Genomic DNA, 27,964 nt, shown 5'->3' on the forward strand with positions numbered 1-27,964 from the left:
GTTTGTTACTGGGTGTTGGAATTCATCAAATGTGTGAATCAATGTGATGATGAGTTGTCTGTTGATGTGATGCTTCACATTAAGCTTTAAATATTAAACCAGACTTGCATTCTGAGAATAGCCATACAGTTTACTTTTGTTAGATTTTGTATTGTTAATACTTGCTAGTATTTTATTGAAATTTTTCTAACTTCCTGAGTGATGCATATGCTGTCATCATCGTCTCGTTTGACATTGTCTGGTGTCAGAGCCGTACCCGTCTTTCAGTATGACTTGGGGGTTATGTCTTCCTCTTGTTTATTTGGAAAATGGTTTGTAAAATTGGTGCTATGTCTTTTTATAATGTTTTGTAGCATTGTCCAGTGAATTATTCAGTCTTGGAGATTTTTTGAATGTCTAACTTTATATTTATTTTGTTTACTAGGTCCAGAACTATTGACCTTTTTTTTTGGGGGGGGGGGGCTTTTTTGAGATGGGATTTCCCCATGTAGCCCTGGCCATCTGGAACTTGGTCAGTAGATCAGCTTGACCTCAAACTCATAGAGATCTGCCTGCCTCTGCCTCTTGAGTGCTGGGATTAAAGCTGGTACTGCCACCAGATAGAATATTTTATATTGTATGAAATGTCTGGTACTTTTCAAATTTTTGATGTTATATAAAAATTTAAGTTTTGCGGCATTGTTAAAAAGTTGGCTCAGTGGTTAAGAGCATTACCTGCTCTTCCAAAGGTCCTGAGTTCAATTCCCAGCAACCACATGGTGGCTCACAACCATCTGTAAAGAGGTCTGGCGCCCTCTTCTGGTCTTCAGGCATACATACAGACAAACTATTGTATACATAATAAGTAAATAAATATAAAAAAAATAAAAAAAATAAATAAAAGTTTGGGTTTTTTTTTAATTTTTGTTTTTGAGACAAAGTCTCATTGTGTATTCCTGCTAGCTTTGAACTCAGCAGAGATCCACAGCTTCTCAAGCTCTGGGAATCCTGGCCCTGTTGTATCTTCTTACTATCCTTTTTCCACAGGGGAACCTATATTTAAACATAGCTTTATTCCTGATGAGGAGAAAAGCAAGGTTAGTCATGCAGCTAGAGCAGCCTATTCGTGCCTCACCTCCTCAGACTTACGCAGAGGGATGACCGCGTCTCGGCGGGAGGACTCTCAGCACAGTTCTGTCGTTGGGAGTGGACCCCTAACAGCTGAAACCAGAGCTGACCCTCAGGGCCGGCAGTATTTAGTCATTCTCGCTCTCAATTTTCTAGGAAGTTCTTGTTGAAACAGCACTGGGTCAATATTCACACACAAATGGGCAGTTAAAACATAATTGAAGTAACATTATTATGAGATCTTAACATTTGCTTGAAAACATTTGGCATTTGATTAAAGTGTTATATTTATGTATTTGTTTATTTGTTTTGAGACAGGGGACAGGGTCTCTCTACATAGTCCTGACTGTCCTGGAACTTACTATGTACACCAGGCCTCACACTCAGAGAGATCTGCCCACTTCTGACTTTCCAGTGCTGCTGGGAGGGAAGATATGTACCGCAGAACTTTGTCCTCAGTCTGTCAAGACGGAGGCATTTCTGCTGCCTTGACATGTTAAGGTAAGAGTGTTGAGAACTGAGAACAGCCAAGTGTGTCTGAGGACTCAAGTGCTGTTTTAAGTTTAAATCACTGTGCTCAAGCCATCTATAAAACAAAAATGCCCGGGCGATGGTGGCGCACGCCTTTAATCCCAACACTCGGGAGGCAGAGGCAGGCGGATCTCTGTGAGTTCGAGACCAGCCTGGTCTACAGAGCTAGTTCCAGGACAGGCTCCAAAGCCACAGAGAAACCCTGTCTCAAAAAACAAAAAACAAAACAAAAAAAAAAAAAACAAAACAAAACAAAAAAAATGCCTCTAACCTCTAAGCCTCATTTGCCCAAGGACCGATAACTTCCTGGAATGCTGGTGGTTGTTGCTCATGTTTTCACTCCTGTAAACAAGGCTGGTTGCCCCAACTGCGCAGGACGTGTTTGATTACACTGCATGGGAGGTACATAAGCAGGAAGTATGTCAGGATGTATGCTTGCCCCCAACTGGTTGAAGGTAGGGGTTTTACCTTTATACGCCTCTAACGTATTTTGGTGCCACATGCTGGGAATCCCAGGTACGGACCTGGCCAAATTCAGCTCAAAAATTGTGGTAGTAGCCTTATTCTTGCCCCCACGGGATTAGAAGACCCTTCAAAGACTTGAAAAAGGAAAGAGAAAAACAGCCCTCAAGGAGAGGCTGGGCTTCGACTTCCAGAGTGCCCCATACCCCAGGTGCTTGCTGTATGTTTTTCCTCATCCCTTTCTTGACTGGCTGATGCTGTCTGTTCACATCTGCATGTTTAAGACTTTTCCTGCTGCTGTCTGTAGAACTGGAGATTTTTCCTGCCTTTTAATTCTTTAAGTGGCAGAGAAAGTAAGGCTTGCTTCAAATTTGACTCAAAAACTGCATTAAAAACACCTAACTCTTACCCAGTGGGATCAACGCGTGTTAGTGCTCATGGGAGTCCCAGTGCTCATGGGACTCAAGAGCCTGAGGCCAGACAGGCACACAGGTCTGTCATAAGACACTAAAGGATGCAGAGGGAAATGGACTTTGATACTTGTTCTTAGAAATAGTAAGACATGTCAAAACAAAGCCAGGTGTGGTGGCACTCACCTTAACCCCAGCATTCAAGAGGCGTATTTCTGTCAGCTCAGAGCCAAGCTAGTCTACATGGAGTTCCAGGCTAGTCAGGGCTATAAAGTGAGATCCTGTCCCCCAAAATAATAGACAAGAAAAAACCCTCACACACATGCACATAAAAATTTAAAACAATACTATAGCGCTGTGCTGAGTTATACACTCATGTACACACACGGGAAACCAAGAAAAGCACAAAATTTGAAGACATACCTCAAAAAACTACATATGTGCACATCTTTAATCCCAGCATTTGGGAGGCAGAGGCAGGAGGCTATCAGTGAGTCTGAGGCCAGTCTGGTCTACAAAGTGAGTTCCAGGACAGCCAGGACTGTTATACAGAGAAACCCTGTCTTGGAAAAAAAGAGCTCCTGCAGAAGACCTAGGCTCCACTCCCAGCACACACACAGCTCACAGCCATATGTAATTCCAGATCCAGGGGATCAATGACTTCCTCGGGTACCACACACACATATAGACAGGCACACACATAAATGAAAGCATTTGGGCTACACTTCAACATGAGATCATGAGGGACACCGTGGAGCTGCTCTCCATCAAAACTAGTGTGCGAATCAGAGCTGGAGACAGCTCAGTGGGTGCTCTTTCGGGGGACAAGGGGTTGGTTTCCTAGCATTGCCACTGTGATCCACAACCATCTGTACCTCTAGTTCCTCGGGGAGAATGTGCTCTCTTCTGACCTTTGTCAGAACCAGACACACATGTGGTGTGCATACATAGATGCGACCAAACACTCATACAAAAACAAAATGAATCTAACAGCAATAGCAACAAGGATAACTCTCCTGAAACTAAGCAGTCCTGAAAGACTACAGAGCAGGAAAGACAAGCATTTATTCAGGGCACTGTAACACTCAGTAAAAGGAGAAGTCGAGTTTCATTTCAGATCCAAGGTCACTGCCCCTACCCCAACCACACCGAGTCCGCAGGAGCCCTCTCAGAACTTCTCACTGAAGGTCAGGTTCGGGACCTGAAGTTCCGCCATGGCCGGCGCTGTCCCCTACAATCTCTGCACTCAGAAACCTACGTAGGGTCACGGTATTTCCAGAAGACTTCTAATCAGAGGCCTCAAACACGGATCCCTGAATCCATGGGTTCATGACACATCCTAGCCCAGTGACCTCGCCGCTTTAACGGGTTGGAGGTGTGTGAACGGTGCCGCCATGTGCTCTGAAGCATCCGTCACTTGTGTTCCGCGGAGATTTCAGGTAAGGGACTTCTTACCCCGGGGCCCTCCATAGCTATTTATCGAGTGTGAATCTTGCGGTGCTTATACAGGCTAGAGCTACTGCAGTACACTTTGTCACACTCCCTGCACGCATACTGCTTGGCTACAATGTGAACTTTCATGTGTCTGACGAAGTTGTAACTTGAATTGAAGACTCTCCCACACTCGTTGCACTTGAAGGGTTTGCCGTGGACTGTAAGATGTTCAATGAGGTCGGAGTTCTGGGTGAAATCCTCCCCACATTCGCTGCAGCTGAAAGGCTTTTCTGCAGTGTGACTGTAGAAATGATTCAACAGGCCTTCCCTGCTCCTGTACGACTTCCCACACTCACTGCACTCAAAAGGCATTTCCCCAGTGTGAAACCGATAATGCACTTTAAGGCCTTCTCGGCTCCTGTACGACTTCCCACACTCGTTGCACTTGAAAGGCATTTCTCCCGTGTGCAGTCCCTGATGGGAGATGAGGGAGATATTGTGCTTGAAGGCTTTGCCACACTCGCTGCACCTATACGGCTTCTCCCCCGTGTGCATTCTGAAGTGCTTGATGAGAAAGGCTTTCTGGCTGAAGGATTTCCCACACTCGCTGCACTGAAACGGCTTTTCTCCAGTGTGTATCTTCCAGTGCCGATTAAGGTGAGAGATACTAGTAAAGACTTTGCCACAGTAACTGCATTTGCAGTTCTTCTTCTCGGGGTGAATGGCCTCTCCACTCTCAGTGCTCTTGGGTGTCTCCCCAACACTGGAAGTCACCTGATACGTGAGAAGACCTGAGGAAGTCTGGATGATCATGGCGTTGTCTGCACTTAGCAAGGGCGCCTCAGCACAGCTCAGCACTTGCTGTTGGAGCACGGAGGCACTAAGGTCTCCTTCCGCAGACAGACTCTGCTCAAAGGGGGACGCTTCACTCTCCACTTTGATCCAACAACCTGAACACAGAGAAACACTGATGAACGGCATGGAGACTGTCGAGTGACAGACAGACAGACAGCACGTATGACTAACAGTGTTCTGAGATTTCTTACGGAACAAGGGGGCTACTTCAGGGTGGCAGGGACCCACGGCCACGCTGCATTTGTCAACATCACAGGACCCAGGGACCTTAGGGACAGCAAGAACACAGCATGGAGTGAACCACGGGGAGAAGCGCTGTGAACCTCAACACTGTCCTCCGCAATAGCTTTCCACAAGCCGCTGCTGCTGAAGATGCAGGACACAGTGCGGAAGGCTGTCCAGGCCCCTAAGACATGGCAATTGAAGTCCTGCACTCAGGACTGCCTAGGTATGATGCACCGTACCACCAAGGAGAGCCTGAGTTTCACAGTGTGCAAGCAACGGGCAAAACATGAGAGACTGATATGTGGGGGGCGGGGTGATGGCAGTCCTGGTTCAGAATAATGGGTGCATGCATCTGCAATCTCTACCCTCCAAGTACCTGTCCACAAACATGGGGTCGTGAATCTCAGTGCAGGTACGGAGAGATCGCCACAAGACTCCACCTTAGTTATGTCCTTGATCCCAGAAAGTTCAAGTCCTAAAGTTAAATGATACAAGAAGTGAGTGTTCCATACAAGGACTGACTGATCCTCTAACCCATAATAATCCAAAGTAAAAACACCTAATGAGAACAATCCTTATAAGAGTATCTTGCAAGAAAAACAAACAATGAGCCCATCAGTTCCACAACTCCTGCCACCTGCAGACACAAGGCATGCTGCTGTGGAACAATGGTCTGTACCCTGTCAACTACATTTTAATAAAACGCTGACTGGCCAGTAGCCAGGCAGGAAGTATAGGGAGGGTGACCAGATGGGAATTCTGGGAAGAGGCAAGATTCAGTCTGCAGTTCCACCCAGAGGAAGCAAGATGTGACTGCCTTGCCGAAAAGGTACCAAGCAACGTGGCTAACACAGAAAAAATTATGGGCTGATATAAGTTATAAGAGTTAATAAGAAGCCTGAGCTAATGGGCCAATCAGTTTATAATTAATGCGGCCTCTGTGTGTTTATTTGGGACTAAATGGATGTGGGACTTGGTGGGACAGAAAAATTGGTCAACAGCATGCCACCTAGAAGGAGAGAGAAGTATCTGGGTCAAGGAGATGCCATGTATTTACAAGACTGATCACTGTTGAGACTCCCAACCCCCTAGTGGCACAAAGCATTAATCCCAGCACTTGGAAGGCAGAGGCAGGAGGATCTCTCTGAGTTCCAGCCAGCTTGGTTAATACAGTGAGTACCAGGAGCCCTTGCGTAACTTACCACACAGACAAATATTGTCACCTCAAACTGATTATGATTCCTGTTTGCCTTTACTCTTCTTTTTTTAAAAAAATATTTATTTATTTTGTATACAATATTCTGACTGTGTGTATATCTGCAGGCCAGACGAGGGCACCAGACCTCATTACAGATGGTTGTGAGCTACCACGTGGTTGCTGGGGATTGAACTCAGGACCTTTGGAAGAGCAGGCAATGCTCTTAACCACAGAGCCATCTCTCCAGCCCGCCTTTACTCTTCTTAAGAGAGAAAAGGTATTATGTAACAAGCCTGAGTCTATAACCTGTATTTTCCACTACAGGACAGTGGGAGGAAAGATTGAGACTTCACAGGCTAGCTTTGAGAAGGATACATCTCTCTGTAGAAGAAAAAAAGCCAAGCCCATACAGATATGCTTTAACAGGATGGGGGGCTTACTCAGCGAGGAAACAAGTTCGAAGATCTCTGTCATCACAGTCCGGTACAGGAGCCTTTGGGAGTCATCAAGCAGCTTCCATTCCTCCCAGGAGAAGTACACAGCCACATCCTCAAAGGACACACAGCCCTGCCACAACCGGGAAAGTCGAGTTTACTATGAAGCCACCTTGTCAGAGACTCTCGCCATCCTCAAGACGGTCACTCCCACTTGGCCTCCTATCTCAGAGGGTGCCAGGCTCTGAAGCTGTGACATCATCAGTCTGTCCTCAGGGTCCCACTGACCACTCTGTGCAGCACTCAGCAAGAACAGGCAGGTGGATAGATGGTGTCTTAGTTACTTTTCTATTACTGTGAAGAGACACCATGACCAAGGCACTTACGGAACAAAAAGTTTCTTGGGGACTTACAATTCAGAGAGTGAATCCATGACCCTCATGGCAGCAGCCATGCACGGCACTGCAGCAGCAGCTGAGACCTCATATCCTGAACCACAGGTACCAGGCAGAGAGAGTTAACTGGGAATGGCATGGCATGGCCTTTTGAAACCTACAAGCCCACAGTGACACATCTCCTCCAGCAAGGGCACACCTCATAATCCTCCCCAAATTGTTCCACCAATGGGGCCCAAGTACTCAAGTCTATGAGCCTATGGGAGGTGGGGCATGTGCATCGAAACCTCCACAGCTGGAGTCAATCCAAGCTTGAAGGATGCCAGGGAAAGTTCCTCCTTTCTACCAGAGAATTCACATGGGCTCCTCCCAACCATCTGCCTCACACAGACCCCATTTGGGTCGCTGTTGCCCACTCTGTCCCATGCAGGAAGGCCAGGAAACCACCTATGCCTACTCCACAGCACACACATCAGTCTGCACACTGAACTTGCATTTCCATCGCAGGATGCAAGCCCAGCCCTCAGCCACTGTGCTCCCAACCCCTACCTCCCACTAAACCCAGCAGCCCTCAGGCACACCTGAGGGTTCTCAGCATTCCCCGCCATCTCACTTCCAGGCATCCTCTGATGCTCATCACTGGAGCTTTAAGACCTCTGAAACTTAAGCCCATGGTTGCCATAAATAGAAGCCCGGCCCTGTATTCCCTGCTGTGGACATGGGGGCCTTACATTCTGAGTACCTGCCAGGAAATCCAATGCAAGGATAGAGAGAATCCCAGGACACCACAATCACAGAGGTCTCTCTCTCTTTTTTTTATATTTATTATGTATAGAGCATTCTTTCCATGTATGCCTGCAGGCCAGAAGAGGGCACCAGACCCCATTACAGATGGTTGTAAGCCACCATGTGGTTGCTGGGAATTGAACTCAGGACCTTTGGAAGAGCAGGCAATGCTCTTAACCTTTTAGCCATCTCTCCAGCCCTCACAGAGGTCTCTTCTGTGAACACTCAGGGCTGTGATTCCTGGGCACCCTCCACTTACCTCTTCCTGGTTGGCGGGTTTCAATGAATAATGGGAAACCTGTGAATGAACAAGACTGTGAGTAAAGAACGAGGGTGTTGGTATCCCAAAGGTTCATCCGAGTCCCCTCAAACACCTGCAGGTGGGTTCACCCAACTGCCCCATGGGCTCCATCCCTTAATAGTGTCCCTCACTGGGTGACCTTGGACAAGGAGTCAATCTCATTCTCTGGGGATAAGAATGGCATGGCAGCTTGTCTTAATTACCGACAAGACACCATGACCTAGGGAAATCTTACAAGAGCATTGAAGTGGGGCTTCCTTATAGTTCTATAGGGTTAGTCCATCCTTATCAGGGTGGGAAGCAGACAGGCAGTAGCTGAGAGCTTTACATCCTGATATAGAAGCAGCAAGCAGAGAGTGACAGAGAGAGAGAGAGAGAGAGAGAGAGAGAGAGAGACAGAGAGAGAGAGAGAATGACATTGGCATATTTTCCCAGCTACACACGTCTTCCAACTAGGCTACACCTCCTCAGTCTTTCTCAAATAGTGCCACTCCCTGGTGACTAAGCATTCAGATACATGAGCCTTTGAGTGCCATTTCATCCACACCACCACAGTCCTAGCTCTAAAGGAAAATCATTGTATCAAACTCAGTCCTACGCGTCAAGTACTCACTGCAGGCTTTTCCTGGGCACACGACTAACACTTGTGTCAAAGAGTTTCACAAACACTGAAACGGTTATTTCAGAATATATGGTTGGATCTACCTACATTTAATTGAGAATTTAGGAGCCAGGTGGTGGTGGCCCATGCCTCTTTCAGCCAACAGAGGAAGCCTGTGTGTGTGTTGGGGGTGGGGCACACGGTATTAGGCAGGCATAGGGGTGCACCACATGGGAGGCGGAGGAAAGCAGATCTCTGGGAGTCTGAGGGCAGCATGGGCTACACTGGCCAGTCAGTCACATAGTGAGTTCAAAGGGGAGAACAGTGAGTGTACACAATAGACTTTACTCAAATGCTGAGTGCTTTCACACACGAAAAAATTTAAAGGAAAGGAAGAGAAAGTACTTCTTTAATGTCTATCAGAGAGGCCCGGGGCAGGAGGCCATGCCTTTAATCCAGCCCGTTCTACATAGCGAGTTCCAGGACTGCCAGTATTACTGTCTCAGAAGGAAAAAAAAATTAGAAAAAAAAATCTATCAGATATCTGAAGCCTCTCCCTACCTCTATGGTCTACACCCCCAATTCCTGCATCAGTCCACAGGATATACCCAAAGATTCAAAGTTCTCTGTCTCCATCCACATCACCTTATCCATGCCCAATATTCCCTGGGGAGTTTGAAAAATTCTGAATAGATCAAGTCTCTTCTCTGTTCATATCTTCCGTGGTCACCAGCATCTCTGCAACTGCCCTACCCCCCCACCCCCATCTAATGCCAGCAGGGGTCACTCCAGGGCTTCTGTCTTTGAGCTCACGTGGGCCTGCAAGTCTTTGGATGTATGGTCTACCAGACGGAGAGTCAGAAGGGATCTCTCTCTAGCACTTAGATGTCAAAACCATGATCTCGTCCATCAGTGTCCTACAGTCGGGGACACGGGGCCTGTCCTGTTGGCTCCTGACCCAGATCTCAAAGCTGTAGGTAGGCGGGCGATCCCGAGGCACTCACCTGGGGCAGGGCTCCACCCGCAGCCTCCACGATCACCATAGGGCTCCACAGAATGGTGGGGCCCTGGGACATGGCTTATTCCTACTTCAAGCCCGGATCGGGTCACAGGTGTCGTCATAAACCTCAGATCCGGCTCTGTGACGAAGGACTAATGCTTCTAAGGCTCCGGTTTTCTTATCATGGGCAAAGCAGATGAAACCAGTTCTCAGTGAACCATACTGACGGGTCCAGGAAGTTACAAAGAATCTCCTTCACATACAGCCCAAAGTCCCGCCCAGCGGTTCTTGTCGTCACTGATCTACCGATTTTCATTGGTCGAGCTTCTTGCAATGTTTTCTGGGCAATGTAGTACAAATAGGATTAAATGTCAGTTCTGGACATGACTGCCCATGAGCAGTTTCCGAGGACTTCATGGAACTGGTGTGGAGAATATTTTAATTATAGATGAGCCAATATTTTCTGCCTGAGGTGAGTTGTGTGTGTGTTAGAAATAGTAGGGGATGAGCTACAAGGCTAAGCTTGCTGGAACTCTCCCAAACTGCAGGCAGAGACAGGTAGGGCTCTGGGTTTTAGAAGCCAGCCTGTCATAGAGTGTTCCAGTCAAGGCAGGGTTACATAGTGAGACCTTGTTGTTTTGCTTACTGTTCAGAAATGCATGAAACGGGGCAATGTTGACTTTTCTATGTGAGACTTGTGCCTGTGTGAAATGGTACTTGCCAGGTCCTTGCCACTAAATACAGGAAAGTGACCACGGAAGAGGACAAAGCATACTGAAATCAAGGATTTCCCTCTTTTTCCTTTCTTAAAAAAGATCTACTTATGACCGGGCGTTGGTGGTTCACGCTTTTAATCCCAGCACTTGGGAGGAAGAGACAGGTGGATCTTAGTGAGTTCGAGGCCAGCCTGGTCTACAGAGTTAGTTCCAGGACCAGCCAGAGAAACCCTATCTCAATGCCCCCCTCAAATCTACTTATTAGGTATACAGTATATAGCCTGCATGTATGACTGCAAACCAGAGGAGGGCATCAGACCTCATTACAGACGTTGTGAGCCACTGTGCGGTCCCTGGGCGGGACCTCTGCTAGTGCAGCTGGTGCTCTTAACCGCGGAGCCACCTCTCCAGTCCAGATCAAGGATTTCTAGATTCAGAAGCTTCTCCCCCTCCCTACCCCCACAGTTTTTGTTTGTTTTGTTTTATTGAGACAGGGTTTTTCTGTATAACAACCTTGGCTATCCTGTAACTCTCTCTGTAGACCAGGCTAGCCTGCTTCGAACTCTGCCTCCTAAATGCTGGGATTAAAGGCATGCGACACCATGCCCGGCAATACTTCTCATTTTTACACACTAGTATGGAGTCGTCAGGAATAACTTTTCAATTGTGCGAAGGGAAATTTGGGGATGAACAATTGGAAGCCATCTTGCTGTGACCCTGAGGATGCGCTTCAGAAGCAGAGATTTGCGGGGCAGCTGCTCGGGGAAACGGGAACACTGGCGCTTCTGTAACCACAACTGTGTCCGCAGGAGTTCGGCTAATTTCTTGCACAGGGCTTCTCCGCGTTCCTCTTCTACAACTGTCCGGGTCTCCGTGGTGCACGCTGTGACCTACATTACCCAGAGGAGACTGCGCAGGAACGCTGGAAGGTTAGCCATACACAGCGGTGTACATTTTTAATTTCAGCATGTGGGAGGCAGAGGCAGGTGAATCTGAGTTTAAGACTAACCTGAGGGAGTCCCAGGACTGGCAGTGCTACACAAGCCGGCGGTGGTGGCAGAGGCAAACGGATCAAAAAGAAAGAAACGCTATACAACAAACCCTCTCTCTAAAAGAAAACCAAAAAAAGCAGGAAGGTGGGAGAGGAGAAAGGTCTTATCCTCTGACACCTAGACAGGTCTGAAATCTACGCTGCCATGGAGTGACTGATTCTAAGCCTTGGATAGAAAAGTCCCTGTACATGCCCCCAGTCATATCAATGAGGAAAGTAATACAGCTCTCATTCCTATCAGCCCTCCTTTAGAACGGGCGTCTATTATGTTATTATGTGTCTATTATTAGAACAAGTGCCTTGTATGTTCCTTTTCCTTTTTTTTTCTTTATTCCCTTTTTTAAAAAAAATTTCAGCAGGGTTTCTCTATATTCCTTCTTCTCTATGTTCTCTGGCTGTCCTAGAAGACTTTGTTGATCAGCAGGCTGACCTCAAATTCAGAGATCTGCCTGCCTTTCTCCCAAGTGCTGGAGATAAAATCTTGAGCCTACATCATCCTGCAGTAAGTGGTATTTTCATTTCCGTTTGATTTTAAGAATTTTTATGTTTTCCTTCTCGTTTCTTCATTGACCCACTGGTCACTCAAGAGCAGTGTACAAATGCATTTGCTTTGCATTTTTCTGTTTTTTTTTTCTTATGCTATTGACATTTATTTTTATTTCACTGTGATCTGAGTAGATATAATAATGATTTTGACTCTGTCGTATTTATTAAGATATCATTTACAGGCCCAGCGGGCGGTGTGCTGCCCAGAAGTGGCGGCGAGGGGAGGGCGGGACTGGGCGACCAAGCCGAACTGCCCGAGCTGCCCCCAACTGCAGTTTCGACCTTGTCTTCTTCAGGTTCCCTCTGGACACGGCGAGATGCCAGAAGTGGTTGAAAATTGTAGGAGAGCAGACTCAGAAGACAAAATACCCAGTCAGCGAAATAAGCATTATCGACTATGCGCCAAACACTTTGAGACCTCTGTGATCTGTAGAACTAGTCCTTATCTTCGAGATAATGCAATTCGATCTCACCAGTCATTTCAACAATCCACACAGCAGACACAGAAAACGAATAAAAGAGTTGAGTGAAGATGAAATCAGGACACTAAAACAGAAAAAAATTGAGGAAACCTCTGAACAAGAACAGGAAACTAACAGCAGTGCTCAGAACCCCAGTGCCGAAGCGGGGAACCAGCAGGATGGAGGAAGCGTGTCTAATCCTCGAAGAGGAGGGACACAAAGAGTACCTCAAGTCGTTGCATGAGATTCTGACTCTCATGGGAAAGCAGAACATACCGTGGATGGGCACGAGGCTGATGAGATCCCAGAAGTCCTCCTTGCTCCAGACAATTTTCAGACCTTACTGGAGTACCCGATCAATTCTGGAACAGAGGTCCTGCGGAAGCGATTTGAGACCACAGCGGTGAACACGCTCTTCTGCTCTGAAGCTCAGCAGAGATAGATGCTGGAGAATTGCGAGGGCCGCGTCCGGGAGGAGACACTCAGGGAAGTGAGACTCGGCCTTCTTTTCTGTCATTACGGAAGATGTGGACACAGAAGGAGAAGAGCACCTGCCCGTGCTGAGGGAGGAGTTTGTGGGCTTCCTGCCATGTGAAGCTGATGCAGAGATTTTGGCTGTGAAATTTCACACTACAATAACTGAGAAGTGGGGATTGAATATGGAGTATTGCCGTGGTCAGGCCTACATTGTGTCCAGTGGATTTTCTCCCCAAATGAAAGCTGTTGCTTCCAGACTTTTAGAAAAACACCCGCAGCTCTTCCTGTGCCTTATAGGCGTGGCTGGCAAAGTCTGTCCCTGGGATCTGGGTGTCTGTGGCTTTAGGGACGATCCAGGAAGTCTATTTTTGTTTCCACTGGTCGCCAGAGCTGCTCTTAGAACTTGGCAGCGTGATCTCTGTTCTTTTCCAACAGTGAAGAGCGAGGTGAAGAACTGAAGGAGATCTGCCATCTCTAGTGGACAGGCAGGCACGGTGCCTTTGACAACTTAGTGGATCGGCAAGCACTTGTTCTATGTTTAGATGGTATAAACAGCAACACAAGTATTAGGAGGAACTGTATAGCTGGACGAGCATTTGTACTCTGTAGTGCAGTGACAGATTTTGATTTCATTGTTACCGTTGTTGTTCTTAAAAACGTGTTATCTTTTACGAGAGCCTGTGGGAAGAATCTCCAGGCACAAACCTTGGATGTCTTCTTTGCAGCCAGTAGCCTGACTGCAGTACTGCATTCACTTAAGGAGGTGATGGAGAACATTGAAGTTTAGCATGAGTTTTGGTTTAAGGAAGCCACAAATTTAGCAACCAAACTTGACATTCAAATGAAACTCCCAGGGAAATGCTTGAGGGCCCGGCAAGGTAACCTGGAATCTCAGCTTACCTCTGAGAGTTACTATAAAGACACCTGCAGTGTTCCAAGAGTGGAGCACATTATTCAGGGTCTGAAAGATATATTTTCTGGGCAGCCCCTCAAAGCTCTGAAATGCCTGGCCCTGGTAACCTCGGTGATGGGGCAGCTCAAATTCAACACATCAGAGGAGCACCACGCTGACGTGTACAGTGACCTGCCCAATCATGGCACGCTCTCAGCCGAGCTGCACTGTTGGAGAATCAAGTGGAAACACTGAGGCAAAGATATCGAGCTCCCATGCACTGTTTACGAAGCCCTCCATCTTCCTGAAATCACGTTTTTCCCCAATGTGTATGCCTTGCTGAAGGTCCGGTGTATTTTCCCTGTGGTGAAAGTTGAGAATGAGCGCTATGATAATGGATGAAGGCATCTCAAGGCGTATCTGCAGAACACTTTGAAAGACCAGAAGTCAAGTAATCTGGCTTTGCTTAACATAAATTTTGATATAAAACATGATCTGGATTTAATGGTGGACACATATATAAAACTCTATACAAATAAACTAGAGCTTCCTACAAATAATTCAGAAACCATTAAAATGCCTAAAAAGATTTCTAAAATGACTGTTGTTTTTGTGTTGCTGTTGGAAGAAAAGCCGTAGGTATAGTAGGTCAGTTAACCACCGCAATCTTTGCTGAGGGACCTCCAGTTGAATGCGTCACTAGCTGTTGGTAGTCCACGTATTGGCCCCTGTTTGAACTCTCATGCTTTCCATACCTGTCTGTTCTAGGAGTTGGCATTGGGAATGTCAAAATTATTGTGGATTTAGTTGTCAGGTGTTGCGTTATCAGGTCTTTGAAAAAGGAATTTTGTGAGAGATACATTTTACAATGTGTTATGATGAAGTGCACCACTGACTTTTGACCTGTAGGGGTTATAGATATTTAAAATTGTATTAGCAGCATTTGGAAGGCAGAGGCATGAGGATTAAAAGTTTTAGGCCAGCCTGGGCTGCATAGTGAGCCTGTCTCAAAAAAGAACAAGGGCCGAGGAATAGCTCAGTGGAGCTGGAGCACTTGCTGAGCACATGCAAGCGCACGCCTCAGGACTGCAAGAGCAGAAAAGAAAGGAAGAAAAGCAACAGAATCCAGTTGTATGATGATCAGTCGCAGGAATTACAAAAGGAGTCTATGAGGTCAGCAAGCAGGTTTCAGCATAGTTTGTTCGGAATGGAAGGACCTCAGCGGAACAAGTGATGGCAGAGCCAGGCACTGTCAACCCATTTGGTTGTTGCTGTTTACATCCCTTTGTTGAGCCCACATTTCCATAGCCCTTTTCACAGGTAAATTCACTTCTGCTTCATGTTGAAGACAGGCAAAGGCCACCCATACAAGCAACCAACTTGTCTGTTTTCTTGTCTTATGAGATTATGTCTACCGCCGTGTCTTGATTTATAAGCAAAACCTAGTAAAATAAATGTTTTGTGGTTTATCTAAAAAAATAAAGAAAATATTACTGTTATTTTTAGAGAATAAAATCAATTTCGTACAGTTTGTTTCAATCTAAATAAAATGTGAATTTTGTTTAAATTTCCAAAAAAAAACCAATATATCATTTACAGCCAGCAGTGGTGGCGCACGCCTTTAATCCCAGCACTTGGGAGACAGAGGCAGGTGGACCTCTGTGAGTCTGAGGCCAGCCTGGTCTACAAAGTGAGTTACTGGTCAGGCAGGACTGTTACATCAAGAAACCCTGTCTTGAAAAACCAAGACAAACCAAACAAACGAAAATGACCAAACAAACAAATGATACAATTTATAGCCTAAAATATGGTCTATGTTAGAATATGCTCAATGGGATGCTGAGGATTTATCTTTAAGTTGTTGTTTGAAATATTCTTTTTAAAAAGACTTATTTATTACGCATGTAGTGGTCTGTGTGCATGTTTGCCTGCACTCTGGAAGAGGGCACCAGATCTCATTACAGATGGCTATGAACCACCATGTGGCCGCTGGGAATTGAACTCTGGAAGAGCATCAGTGTTCTTAACCTCTGCGCCATCTCTCTAGCTCCCTGAAATATTCGTTTTTAAATTTTAATGTGTATAGGTGTTTTGCCTACATATCTGTCTGTGGGCCACCCTCACCTTTCCAGCCCATTTGCAATAGTCTGAAGATCTCTTGCAATCTAATTCTTTACTTTTGTTTTGAATTATTTTTTTTTTATCTAAGGGTCAGGTCTTTTGATGACAATGAGGTATTTAAGTGAACCACAATGAATGTATCTGTACATATTTATCTGTTCATGCCCAAAATGTTTATTTATACACACCCTAAGCAGTACATATATTTATTGCTCCAAGTTATTAACAAATTTGTGCTCATATTAATATGTTGTAGCATGTTTTATCTAATCCGATCTTAGGTAAGGTAATTTACCAGATGAAAGTTTAACTGCCTATGGATAGTGTTTGCCTTCCGTGTGCTTTGTATATTGTCTTACATATTTTATTTTCAGTCTCTTTGCCAGTGATTTATTTATTGTAGACAAGATCAGTCAGACCCTGTTGTGAACCCGCACAGCTGGTCTTTGTCTTGTGACTAGAGAATGCAGACAATTAGTAGATGGGTTATTTCAGGGAGCTATTTGTTGATTCTGGTAATTCTGCTCGTTGTTTATGTTTGAATGGATTGTTTGTTCATTTCTTTCCCTATATCTTTTTGGAATTTGCTGGTTTTGTGAGTTCGCATGATTGACTCTTTCCTGGTTCGCCTTTATTTACGTCTTCACCTTTTTCTCATACACTCGCGATTAAGAAAGCCTTCCTTTAAACAGAACATATTGAGGCATGGCTGGAATCCCCAGAGCTTGGGATTTAAAGGAATATCATGAGGATGGTGTTCAAGACCATCCTCAGTGATACACTGACACAACTTAGTGCGGGGGTTCTCAACCTTGTGGGTAACGACCCCTTTGGGTGTCAAACAACCCTTTCACAAAGATCACCCTTGATAAACACAGATATTTACATTGTATTTCGTAACAGTAGCAACACTGCAGTTATGAAATAGCAATGAGAATAGTTTTATGGCTGGGGTCACCACAACATCAAGAACTGTGTTAAGGGTCACGGCATCAGGAAGGCTGGGAACCACTGCTTTAGTGTCGGCTTCATATCCATTCTTCTGTTTTCTTTCATTCATCACGAGGCCTGCTTGCTGCTAGGCTTTCCCCACACACGTCTCATTTTTACTTGCTATCACAGGATCCACTTGCTGTCCCTGGAAAGCACCCAACTGTGGGAAAAGCCCAGTACACACCAGGCAGAAATACAAGGCCGCCACCATGTCACATCACACCACAGGCCTCTGCAGAAGGTCCTGTCCTTCTGTCTGGGAAAGCATGCATGGGCAGAAGTCTGTGCAGACACTAGAAGATCTTATGTCACATGTCTCTGCTCATAGGCATAATTATACTCTTCATATTAGGAATGACTACGGCTATACCTTCATGGTTAGAGTAATCTCACCTCTTTAGAGAAGTGGCCACTCTGACCTTCAGGGGACCAGACACATATGTGGTGCACACACATACATGGGAGCTCTAACATAAACACACAAAATTAAATACATTTTTATAATAATATAAGATGATAACACAAAATTAAAATTACAATTATATACTACCACATAATTATTAAAATGATTCATGCGAACACCTCACAACTCACAAAGTGTCAGGGAGGATGTGACAAACTGGAATCTGGAATACTGCGGGAGGAAATCCGAAGCACACAGTGACTTACAACTGAGTCTGGTAACTTCTTCAAAACTTAAACCTTGGGCTGGAGAGAGGGCTCCATATTTAAGGCCTCACGCTGCTGTTGCAGAGCACCTGGGTTCCATTTCCAGGACACACACAGGTTCATAACCATCCGTAACCAGTTCCAGGCAATCCAATACCATCTTTGAGCCTTCACAGGCAGCAGGCATGCATTCGGTGTACATAAAGACATGCAGACAAAATACACCTGAGAAAACAACAAATACCTAAAGCATGTGGGTTGCACGTCTACATAAGAGCATAAGGTCCCCAACAAAACTAGTGACCCATGCGGACATGACAGTTATGAAGACTATACAGAAAACAATCATTGGGGCTGGAGAGATGGCTCAGAGGTTAAGAGCACTGACTCCTCTTCCAGAGGTTCTGAGTTCAATTCCCAGCAACCACATGGTGGCTCACAGCTATTTAGCCATCTATAATGAGATCTGGTGCCCTCTTCTGGCATGCATACATACATGGAAGGAATGTTGTATACATAATAAATAAATATATTAAAAAAAAAGAAAACAATCATTTATTCCAGGAACTGCAGCATTCAGTGAGAAAAAAGCAAACAAACAACAATAACAACAAAAACCATGTCTTATTTAAACATTAACCACTGTTCCTCCTCCATTCAAACTCAGTAACATTGAAACTCCACACCGGTGCAGTCAAGAACACAGGGCGTGGCCTGGCGGTGGTGGTGCATGCACCTCTAATCCCAGCACTTGGGAGGCGGAGGCAGGCTGATCTCTGAGTTTGAGGCCAGCCTGGTCTACACTACGAGTTCCAGGACAGCCAGAGCTACAAAGAGAAATTCTGTCTCAACAAATTAAAAAACAAAACAAAATAAAGCGAAACAAAAAAACAATAAACACGCACAACAACAACAAAAACCACAGGGCTTCTTCTTCTTGCTAAGTTTCCTAGAAAGCATCAATTTCTTGGGAATAGGAAGATGGCAATAATTTTCATATTGTCCCAATGTTCTTATTGTTGAGTAACGTTCATTGAATGGCTCCCTCACACACTCAGGACTTCTCTTCAGACTCTGGCTCACTCCTAAGGCTGAACAAGGCTGGCCGGAGACTTTTGTCTGCATTCACAGACCTATCTGGGTTGTGTGGCTATCACTAATAAGAGCAGACATCTGCTCAAGGCTTTCCCAGAGTCAGTGGGTTCAGGATGCATCCCAACTCTGTGGCCTCTTCAGTTCAATAGGATGGAGGTGTGGGTGAGGGTTCCTCACCTTTGAGACATTCTTGACTTGTGTCCAGCGAACGTTCTCTTGTGTGCGGACAGTAGATGATGAAAATGATTTCCCTTGTTCACTGCATTCAATGCTTCCATTCAGCGTGAGTCTTCCGGTGTCTAGAAAGTCCAGTCCTGAAGGAAAACACTTGACCACATTCCTGGCACTCATGATGCTTTGTTGCGGTGTGGAATCTCTGGTGTTTAATGAGGCTACACCTCACAGTAAAGGATCTCCCGCACACGTTACACTTAAAAGGTTTCCCTCTGCTGTGAACTTTTCGGTGTTTGAAGAGGTGTGAGTTCTTTTTAAAACGCTCCCTACATTCGCTGCACTCAAAAGGCCTTTCCCCAGTGTGCACGCGCGCATGGTAAACTAGGCTGGATCTTTCCTTAAACAATTTTCCACACTCGCTGCACTTGCAAGGCTTTTCTCCAGTATGAACTCGATTATGCCGGATGAGGCTGGATTTGTTCATGTATGATTCCCCACACTGGCTGCATTTGTAAGGTCTTTCTCCAGTGTGAAGTCTTTGATGCCCAACAAGGGAGCGGTTATGCAAGAACTCTTTCCCACATTCACTGCATCTGAAAGGCTTCTCTCCAGTGTGAACTTTGACATGTTGATTCAGGTCAGCCTTTTGGATGAAGGATTTCTCACATTCCCCGCACTTAAAAGGCTTTTCTCTGGTGTGTATCCTCCGGTGTTGAAGAAGCAGAGACTTACAACTGAAGGATTTGCCACAGTCACAGCATTGGAGGTTCCTCTTCTTACTGAGAATGACCTTTTTTCTCTCAGTGCTCCCGGGTGGCTACGCACTTCTGTGAGTCACACGATGCCCAAGAGGCCCAGAGGGAGTCTGGAGGTCCCTCACCTTGTCTGTGCTTTGTAAACCCTTCTCTGAAAGGTCACCTTTCGTGCTCTTCACAACTGGACTGCTGCTCTCTGCTCGGCACAAGGCTTTCTCTGCACAGCTCAGCTCAGCTCTTGCCGTTGGAGCATGGTTGCATGAAACCCTCCTTCCATGGGAATGTTCTGCTCACAAGGTATCTTTTCAACCTCAACTCCTTTGCAGCAACCCAAACACGAAGAAGTAATGATAAGGGATAGATAGACTTTGAAGTGGCACCATGCACAAGTGATCAGCACCTGAGGTTTCCCACAGAAATTTCGAGATGGGAAGGACCCTACTACAGTGATGAGACCAGAAGGTCCCTCTCCCAGGAAAGCACGTGAGCAACAACTCGGGAATGGCATGCAGCACAAGGAAGGGTGCTGGGGACCTGAATTCCTTCCTCAGAAAATGGCTTTCTGCAGAGCCTCAATTGTTGGGGACTGTCCTGGTTTTTTTTTTTTTTGTTGTTGTTGTTGTTTTTTTTTTTTCCTGCTTGGCACAAGCTAGGGTCATCTGAGAACAGGGAACCTCTATTGTCAAAGTGCCGCCATAAAATAATCAAGGGTTATTTTTTAAAAATTAAAAATTGAGGTAGGTGAGCCCAGCTCTTAGGGGGGTGGTGCCACCCTCCTGGTCAGCTAATCCTGGCTGAGTAAGCTTGAGGAGCAAGCCAGTAAGCAGTGTTCCTCCATGGCCTCTGCTTCAGTTTCTGCCTTGAGTTCCTGTCTTGAATTATGCTTAGTCTAGGGCTTTTACTGGGGAATGTAAGATGAAATAAACCCTTTCTTCCTCAAGTTGCTTTCGGTTATGGTTTTATCACAGTAATCAAAGCTCTAAGACAGAGATACTTAACTCAGTGCAGAAGGCTATGGCTATGCCCATTGACTACAACACCCAAAGAACCTGTACTCCAGGACTGCTCAGGGGACTTGTGCACACTAACAACACCGTCCAGAAAAGCCAGTGTTACACAGTGCCACAGGTGAGCAGGCAAACACACACAAGACTCATAGGTGAGAGAGAGCCCTGGCTCTGAAATAACAGCAATGAAGTGCCTGTCCACATACTTGGAGTCAGGAATCTCAGTGTAGGGATGAAGGACTCTCCTGAAGACTCCAGCCGAGGGATGTCACGGGCTCCAGAAGGTATGAGTCCTAAAGTGAAGAGCAGGATAGGGGAATGACATACCAAGTCAGAGTGATGTAACTCATGGTAAACCACAGGAAAGAAAACTAATGACAAAGACCCCTGGAGAGATCGTGCAAAATAATCCACCAAATAGTGTGTATATCAGTGCCACAATTCCCGTCCCAAGCAGACCCAAGTCACCCAGAGAACAATAGTACCTGGATCATAGGAACGCCACATATTTACAGTGTCATGGAGAGGCCACCAGTGTGAACTCTATGAAGCTACCATAAGATTCCTCACCCCAGGCTGCTTCCTATGTCCATTTGCTGTACTTCAGAGAAAGAAGATGGAAGTGTACCAAGCCCAGGTCTTCCACATGCATCTCCTACTCCAGGACAGTGGGGAAAGAGTCAATGGTCCATGGAACAGTTTGGGAAGGAGACATCTCTCTCTAGAAAGAAGCCAAGCCAGACAGGATGCTCTTACAGAATGGGGGGAGGGGGGCTTACCCAATGAGGACATGAGAACAAAGACCTCCATCATCACATGGTGGTACAGACGCCTCTGAGGGTCATCAAGCAGTGTCCACTCCTCCTTCGAGAAGTAGATAGCCATGTCGCTAAAGGTCACAGAACCCTGTCACAACAGAGATTAATGAGTTAAGACAAAAAAGTCTCCTTCCCCTGGACTTTTGACATCCCAAAGACAGCCCCACCTACTTAGCTTCCTTCTCCAGAGGGCCCCAGGCTCTTGGTCCATTGACAGTCTCTACTCAAGGTTGCAGTGACCACTGCATTCAGCACCAGCCACGAGAGGCAGATAGACAAATGAAATTCATCCAGTCTTGACATCTGTCGTGGGAAGTTCTACCTTTCTAAAAATTTATGTAGGTTCCTCTACATTATGCTAACCAGATTTGTGCAGATCTGAGCGCTGTTCTCCACTATAGCTCTAGCACGGGAGCTTGGAGTCCATCTATTCATTCTTCCTGTTATTCTGCACATCACTCTTCATAATGTCCCTCTCTTTCTCATTTTAGTGTTCAAACCCACAGCTTCTCATCTACTGTGCCACTCCCAACCGCTGCCTTCCACCACATCCAGCAGATCTCCGGCACACCCAGGGCTTCTGAGCATTCCTAGTTCATCTCACTTCCAGGCATTTCCTAAAATCCACCGCTGGAACTTGAATACCACTGACTCTTAAGGGAGTGGTTTCTATAAAAGCAGCCTATCCATATAATTCCTGCTCTGGTCTCAGAGACCTTATTTTTTATTTATTTGCTTTTATTTTATGTGCATTGGTGTTTCACTTGCATGTATGTCTGTGTGAAGATATCAGGTTTCACACCGGATAGTTGTGAGCCACCATGTGGGTGCTAAGAATTAAACCCAGGTTCTCTGGAAGAATAGCCAGTGCTCTCAACCACTGAACTCTCTCTCCAGCGCTGAAATCTTATATTCTATAATCATCTTCCATGGAATTCAGATATAGGATAGGCGAATAGCAAGTAAAGAGTTCCACTATCTTCCCAGACATCACTTATCAGGGAATTGACGAGTGTGAGTTCCTGTGGCACCCTCCACTTACCTCTTCAGAGTTAGTCGATGCCTTTGTACTTACTGGAACCTGTGGGTAAAGGTTTGAGTAAAATGCAATTATGTTGGCATCCTGAAGGATCACCCAAGCCCCCCTCATACCTCAGTCAGGTTTATCTATGTTGAGCTTCAGACCTCAATGAGGTCTCTTATTTTCTGTGTGCCCTTGGATCAACTCCTCGGTGCTGTCTTCTGGAAAACGGGAATGAGCATGACATCCATTTCTTGACAGCAATACTGCCCTTTTTAAAATTTGTTTATTTATTATGTATACAGTGTTCTGGCTGCATGTATGCCTGAAAGCCAGAAGAGGGCACCTGATCTCATCACAGATGTTGGCGAGCCATCATGAGGTTGCTGGGAATTGAACGCAGAAGCTGAAAGAGCAGCCAGTGCACTTAATCACTGAGGCATCTCTCTAGTCTGACATCAGTACTATTGTACTGCACTCTGTCCTACATGTCAAGTACTCTGTGCAGTCCCTTCCTGGATGTATAATACTGTAGGCGAGACTTTTAGCACTTGGGAGGCAGAGGCAGGCGGATCTCTGTGAGTTCGAGACCAGCCTGGTCTACAAGAGCTAGTTCCAGGACAGGCTCCAAAACCACAGAAAAACCCTGTCTCGAAAAACCAAAAAAAAAAAAAAAAAAAAAAAAAAAGAAAAGAAAAGAAAGGAAAAAAGAAACCAAATAGGTAGGCACCGCCAGGCTCACCTACTATTACAGTTCCAGGGTTCACAGCTGGTTAAGGTTGGAGCTTACCTTTCTCCTCTGGTGGCACGCATGGGACTTCCTGCACTATCGAAGGTATCCTGTACGGATGAAGCTTCCCGGTGAGTGTGACGCCATGGCTTATGACTCAAGTGTGATGTGTTCTCAGCACTAGGGTCTTACTGTCAAGTTCTGGCAGGCAGCCAGGAGCACTGACAATAGCCTGTAATGTTTGGTGGCCTATGGTACCTCATTGGCCAGCAACTCCAAAAGTGGTGACCATGTTTGGCACTAGGCTTTTTACTTGGTAGTCTGTGGTGTCTAGTCTGGCGTGGGTGCACTATTTCTCATTATGCTGGTTAGTTTCTGTCAGCTTAAGACAAACTTAGCCATATTTAGGAACAGGGACTCTCAACTGAGGAATTGTCATCAGATTGTTCTGTGGGCATTTGTATGAGGGATTTCCTTGATTAATGATTGGTGTGGGAGGACTCAGCCCACTGTGGACATTGCCACCCCTGTACAGGTGGTCCTCAGTAATGTAAGAAGCAAGCTGAGCATGCCATGGGGAGCCAGCCAGAAAGCAACGTTTCTCTGTGGTTTCTGTTCCAGTTCCTGCCTTGAGTTCTGCCTGACTCCCTCAATGATGAACTATGCAGTGGAAGTATAAGCCAATGGGTTGGCTAGTTTTATGGCAACTTGACACAAGCTAGAGTTATCTGAAGGAAGGGCAACGCAGTTGAGAAAATGCCTGCATAATATTGACTGTAGGGCATTTTCTTAATTAGTGATCGATAGGGGAGGGTCCAGCCCATAGTGTGTGGTACCCTGGGTTCTATATATATAAAAAGGCAAGCTGAGCAAATTATGAGGAGTAAGCCAATAAGCAGCAGCCCTTCATGACTTCTGTTTCAGCTCCTGCCTCCCTGCCCTGTGGGAGTTCCTGTCCTGACTTCCGTTCCTTTGATGATGAACAGTGTTGTGGAAGTGTAAACTACATAAACCCTCTCCTCCCAAGCTTCTCTGGTTGTGGTGTCTTGTCACAGCAACACAGATTCCAAGACAGCCAACTAAAGCCTTTCCTCCAGGGTTTGTTTCTATCATGGTCTTTATTACAGCAAGAAAGCAAGCATACCCCATTATAGAGTCATTGCGTGTGTGTGTAAGCTTCTATGATAGTGGGTTTCTATATGAGTTTTTGTTTGTTTGCTTGCTTGCTTGTTCATGTTTTTGAGACAGAGACTCTCTACATAGCCCTGGCTATTCTGGAACTCACTATGTAGAGCAGGCTGACTTTGATCCTACAGAAATTCACCTGCCTCTGCCTTCCAAGTGCTGGACTTACAGGCATGAGCCACCACACCTAGCTCCCATATGATTTCTCAAAAAGTCTTTAGTGATGTTTTTCTTCCCCTCAGTCTCCTCTTTACCCTTACCTCCCACCCCACCTCAATTTAACCTTTATGGTCCCATGTTTCCCTTTATACTACTACATCCTATCTCTCCTCCCTTGAAAACCCCCCACCTGTCAATTTTCTGATCACTCTGGGTACTCCAAATGTAACATACACATCTGGTTCAAAGTTAACATCCACAAATGAAGAAAAAAATATCACATTTCTATTTCTGGACATGGGTTACCTCATTCCAAATGACGGTTTCCAACTCCATCTGTTTACCTGTGAATTCCATAATTTTGTTTTTCTTAACAGTAGAATAATATTCCATTGTGTAAATGTACCACATTTTCATTATCAAGTATCAGTTGAGGAGCATCTAGGCTGTTTCTATTTCTGGATATTGTGAACAAAATAGCAAGAACAAGGATTTACTAATCAACAACTTTCTTACCGAACTTACGTCTTGCCTCACAAGATGAACCCCAACGCTGACACCACTCTGGGGCCACAAGTCTCTGTGTCTGCTACACGGACATGGTATTAGACGGACTCTCAATGCCTCCATAGATCAATCATCTCTCAACCCTCATCATCGAAGCTTCTATTTGCAGAAAATGGCAATCAACAGGATGGCCTACAACTAGCGAAGATGCAAAGAATAAGGAATTTTGGAAGGCCAAGCCCTGCGCTAAGCCCTATTCCCGTGGCTCAGGAATCACTGGGAAAGGGAGAATGGTAGAAAGAATGTAAGAGTCAGAGGTATTGGAGAACAACGAGGAAACGGTGTTTCCTAGACACGGCAAGGCAGCTGCATATGAACTCATGACAATTGTGACAGCAAACATAAGAGCTGGGCGTGGTCAAGCCAGACTATGGGGAGGGACAGTAGATACAAAGTCCACTCCTAACAAAAGAGCTATTGACAACTGATGGTTGCTGGGAGAGCAAAAGTCTGTTTTCTTTAAGATTATAGTTCTTGGTAAAGCAACCAAGCTCTGGTAGGCAGCCATACATCCAAGAGTATATATATATATATACTGGACTCAACGGTTTGGATAGGGAAGTGGGGTGCAGCTGGGAGGACCTAGAGGAGGGGATGAATATGATCAAAAGACAGTGAAAGAAATTCTCAGAGAACTGAGGATTTTTACCTCAAAAGCAAATATGTGGGCATGCTTTTATAAAACATGCTTTTGTTTTCTATACACTTATTTAAGGATGTGATATTTGGGGCCAGAGATATGGTGCAGCTATTAAGAACACTAGTTGCGCTGGGTGGTGGTGGTGCACACCTTTAATCCTAGCACTTGGGAGGCAGTGACAGGCAGATCTCTGTGATTTCGAGGCCAGCCTGGTCTACAAGAGCTAGTTCCAGGACAGTCAAAGATACACAGAGAAACCTTGTTTTGAAGAACAACAACAAAAAAGCCAAAACAAACAAACAAACAAAAAAGAACACTGGTTGTTCTTCCAGAAGACCTAGGCTTGATTCCTAGTGTTCACGTGGTAGCTCAAATTGTAGCAGCAATCCCAGGGAATCCAATACCACCTTCTGGCCTCTGTAGGCACCGAGCACACATGTGGTGCACAGACATACATGCAGGCAAAACACCCATACACAGAAAAACAAGCAAGGAAACAGACAAAGATTGTGATACTTGACACACTAGGCTTTAATCAAGTGCAGAATATGTTTTCAAGAAATTGTTAAGTGCTCATAATAATGTTATTTCCATGTTGTTTTAATTGTCCATTTATGTGTGAATCTTGACCAAACACTGTCAAGTTCAGAGTGAATAAATACAGGGGCTGAACCTGAGAAATCAGGCTCTGGGCTTCAGCTACCTGCCTGGTGTGCACCCCAAGGAGGGAACTCTGCTGAAGGTCCTTCCACAGAAACAGGGGACCATCCCTCTGCATAAGGCTAAAGAGGTGAGGCACAGATAGGGTACCCATGCCAACTGCATGACTGACCTTCCTTTTCTCCACAGGGAGTGTCCACGAAGGCCTGCTGAGCCATACGTATCCCACCAATAGCCATGTCTCAATCACAATCTAGAACGCTGATACTCTAGGGATGTGTCCAGTCCTGCAGACACCAGCCAATACCACATAAGATCACAGGACTCCATTCTTGGAGCTGCCTGTGGCTCAGCTGTAGAGTACCAGCCACCAGCAAAGGGCTGGGGATGAGGTTCAATACAGAGGGCTTGAAGATCCTGGGTTACAGTCTCAGGTCCACAAGCTAACAATAAACCTTCAGCTTTTCTTTCTCTGCCCAAAGCTGAGTGTGGGTAAGGAAAACAGCAGTGGCAGACAGTGAAGCCGGCAAATATCCCAGGCAGTGATGACCCAGACTAGGCAATGTGGGACAGGAGAACCTAGGCGAAGCCCAAGGGGAAACTGGACGCAGTCTATGGGGATTTTTTCCTTGGGGAGGGAAAATGTGAGATCTGAGACCTATAAAGTTAATCCAGGCCTGGGTCGGTAAGATGGCTGGTGGGTTAAAGAGCTGCAGAAACCAGACGATCTGAGCTCAATTCCCAGATCCCGCGTGAAGGCAGACGGAGAGAAACACACCAACGGAACTTGTTCTATGTGCTCTACGTGTGTACGATAGCATGTCTGGACCCCACCCCTCCCACTCACACACAGGTGTGGTGGCCCGTGTCAGAGCTGAGCAAACTTCTTCGAGTTCAAGGCCAGCCTGATTCAGATAACAACTCCCAGAAGAGCTGGGGCTACACAGCGAGACCCTGCTTCAAACAAAAAGAGAAAACGGGAAGTAAAGAAGGAAGGGAAGGTAGGTAAATTGATAGTTCAAGTAACAGACCATGGGGGCACATGTCTGTAATCTCAGCGTCTGGGAGGCTGCAACAGGAGGATTATGAGTTTGAGGCCAGCCTGTGCTACACTCACGAATCTTCCCAGGTTCGTTAGTGGACGTGTCTGAAAACACCATGCCATGGAGAAATTTTAGACAGCCAAGCTTTTATTGAACGCTAGGACGGGGCAGGGGGATTGAGGTGGGGAAGTGGGGACAGAGAGAGAGGGAGGGAGGGAGGGAGCGGAGGAGGAGGAGGAGGAAGAGAAGGAGGAGGAGGAGGAGGAGGAGGAGAAGGAGAGAGAGAGAGAGAGAGAGAGAGAGAGAGAGAGAGAGAGAGAGAGAGAGAGCGCACACACAGGCACACACGCACACGATACGGTCACGTGGCACGCACCTGTTCCTTGGCTCCCTGTCCAGACACAGCAGTCTGACTTGGTTGAACAGCTGGGTCCATAGACATGGT

At 45.9% G+C, this 27,964-nt stretch overlaps 1 protein-coding gene and 2 pseudogenes across 1 annotated transcript; 1 reads left to right on the forward strand and 2 right to left on the reverse strand.

The window, feature by feature from the left end:
- Positions 1-3,509: 3,509 nt before the first annotated feature.
- Positions 3,510-10,048, reverse strand: LOC121450134 (zinc finger protein 773-like). The gene is made up of 5 exons (XM_041654911.1): positions 9,744-10,048; positions 8,097-8,135; positions 6,663-6,789; positions 5,401-5,499; positions 3,510-4,894 (listed from the first exon to the last, which is right to left on the reverse strand). Exons 1-5 carry the CDS (start codon positions 9,813-9,815, stop codon positions 3,987-3,989), a joined length of 1,245 nt encoding a protein of 414 aa, XP_041510845.1. The 5' UTR covers positions 9,816-10,048; the 3' UTR covers positions 3,510-3,986.
- A 1,130-nt stretch (positions 10,049-11,178) lies between these two features.
- On the forward strand, positions 11,179-15,252 carry LOC121449854 (annotated as a pseudogene).
- Positions 15,253-18,584: 3,332 nt separating this feature from the next.
- LOC121449855 lies at positions 18,585-27,961 on the reverse strand (annotated as a pseudogene).
- Between the last annotated feature and the right edge of the window lie 3 nt (positions 27,962-27,964).

This window comes from Microtus oregoni, unplaced genomic scaffold (genome assembly GCF_018167655.1).
Source record: "Microtus oregoni isolate MIOR12 unplaced genomic scaffold, Mior012 000006F_ref0000085, whole genome shotgun sequence".
NCBI classification, from domain to species: Eukaryota; Metazoa; Chordata; class Mammalia; order Rodentia; family Cricetidae; genus Microtus; species Microtus oregoni.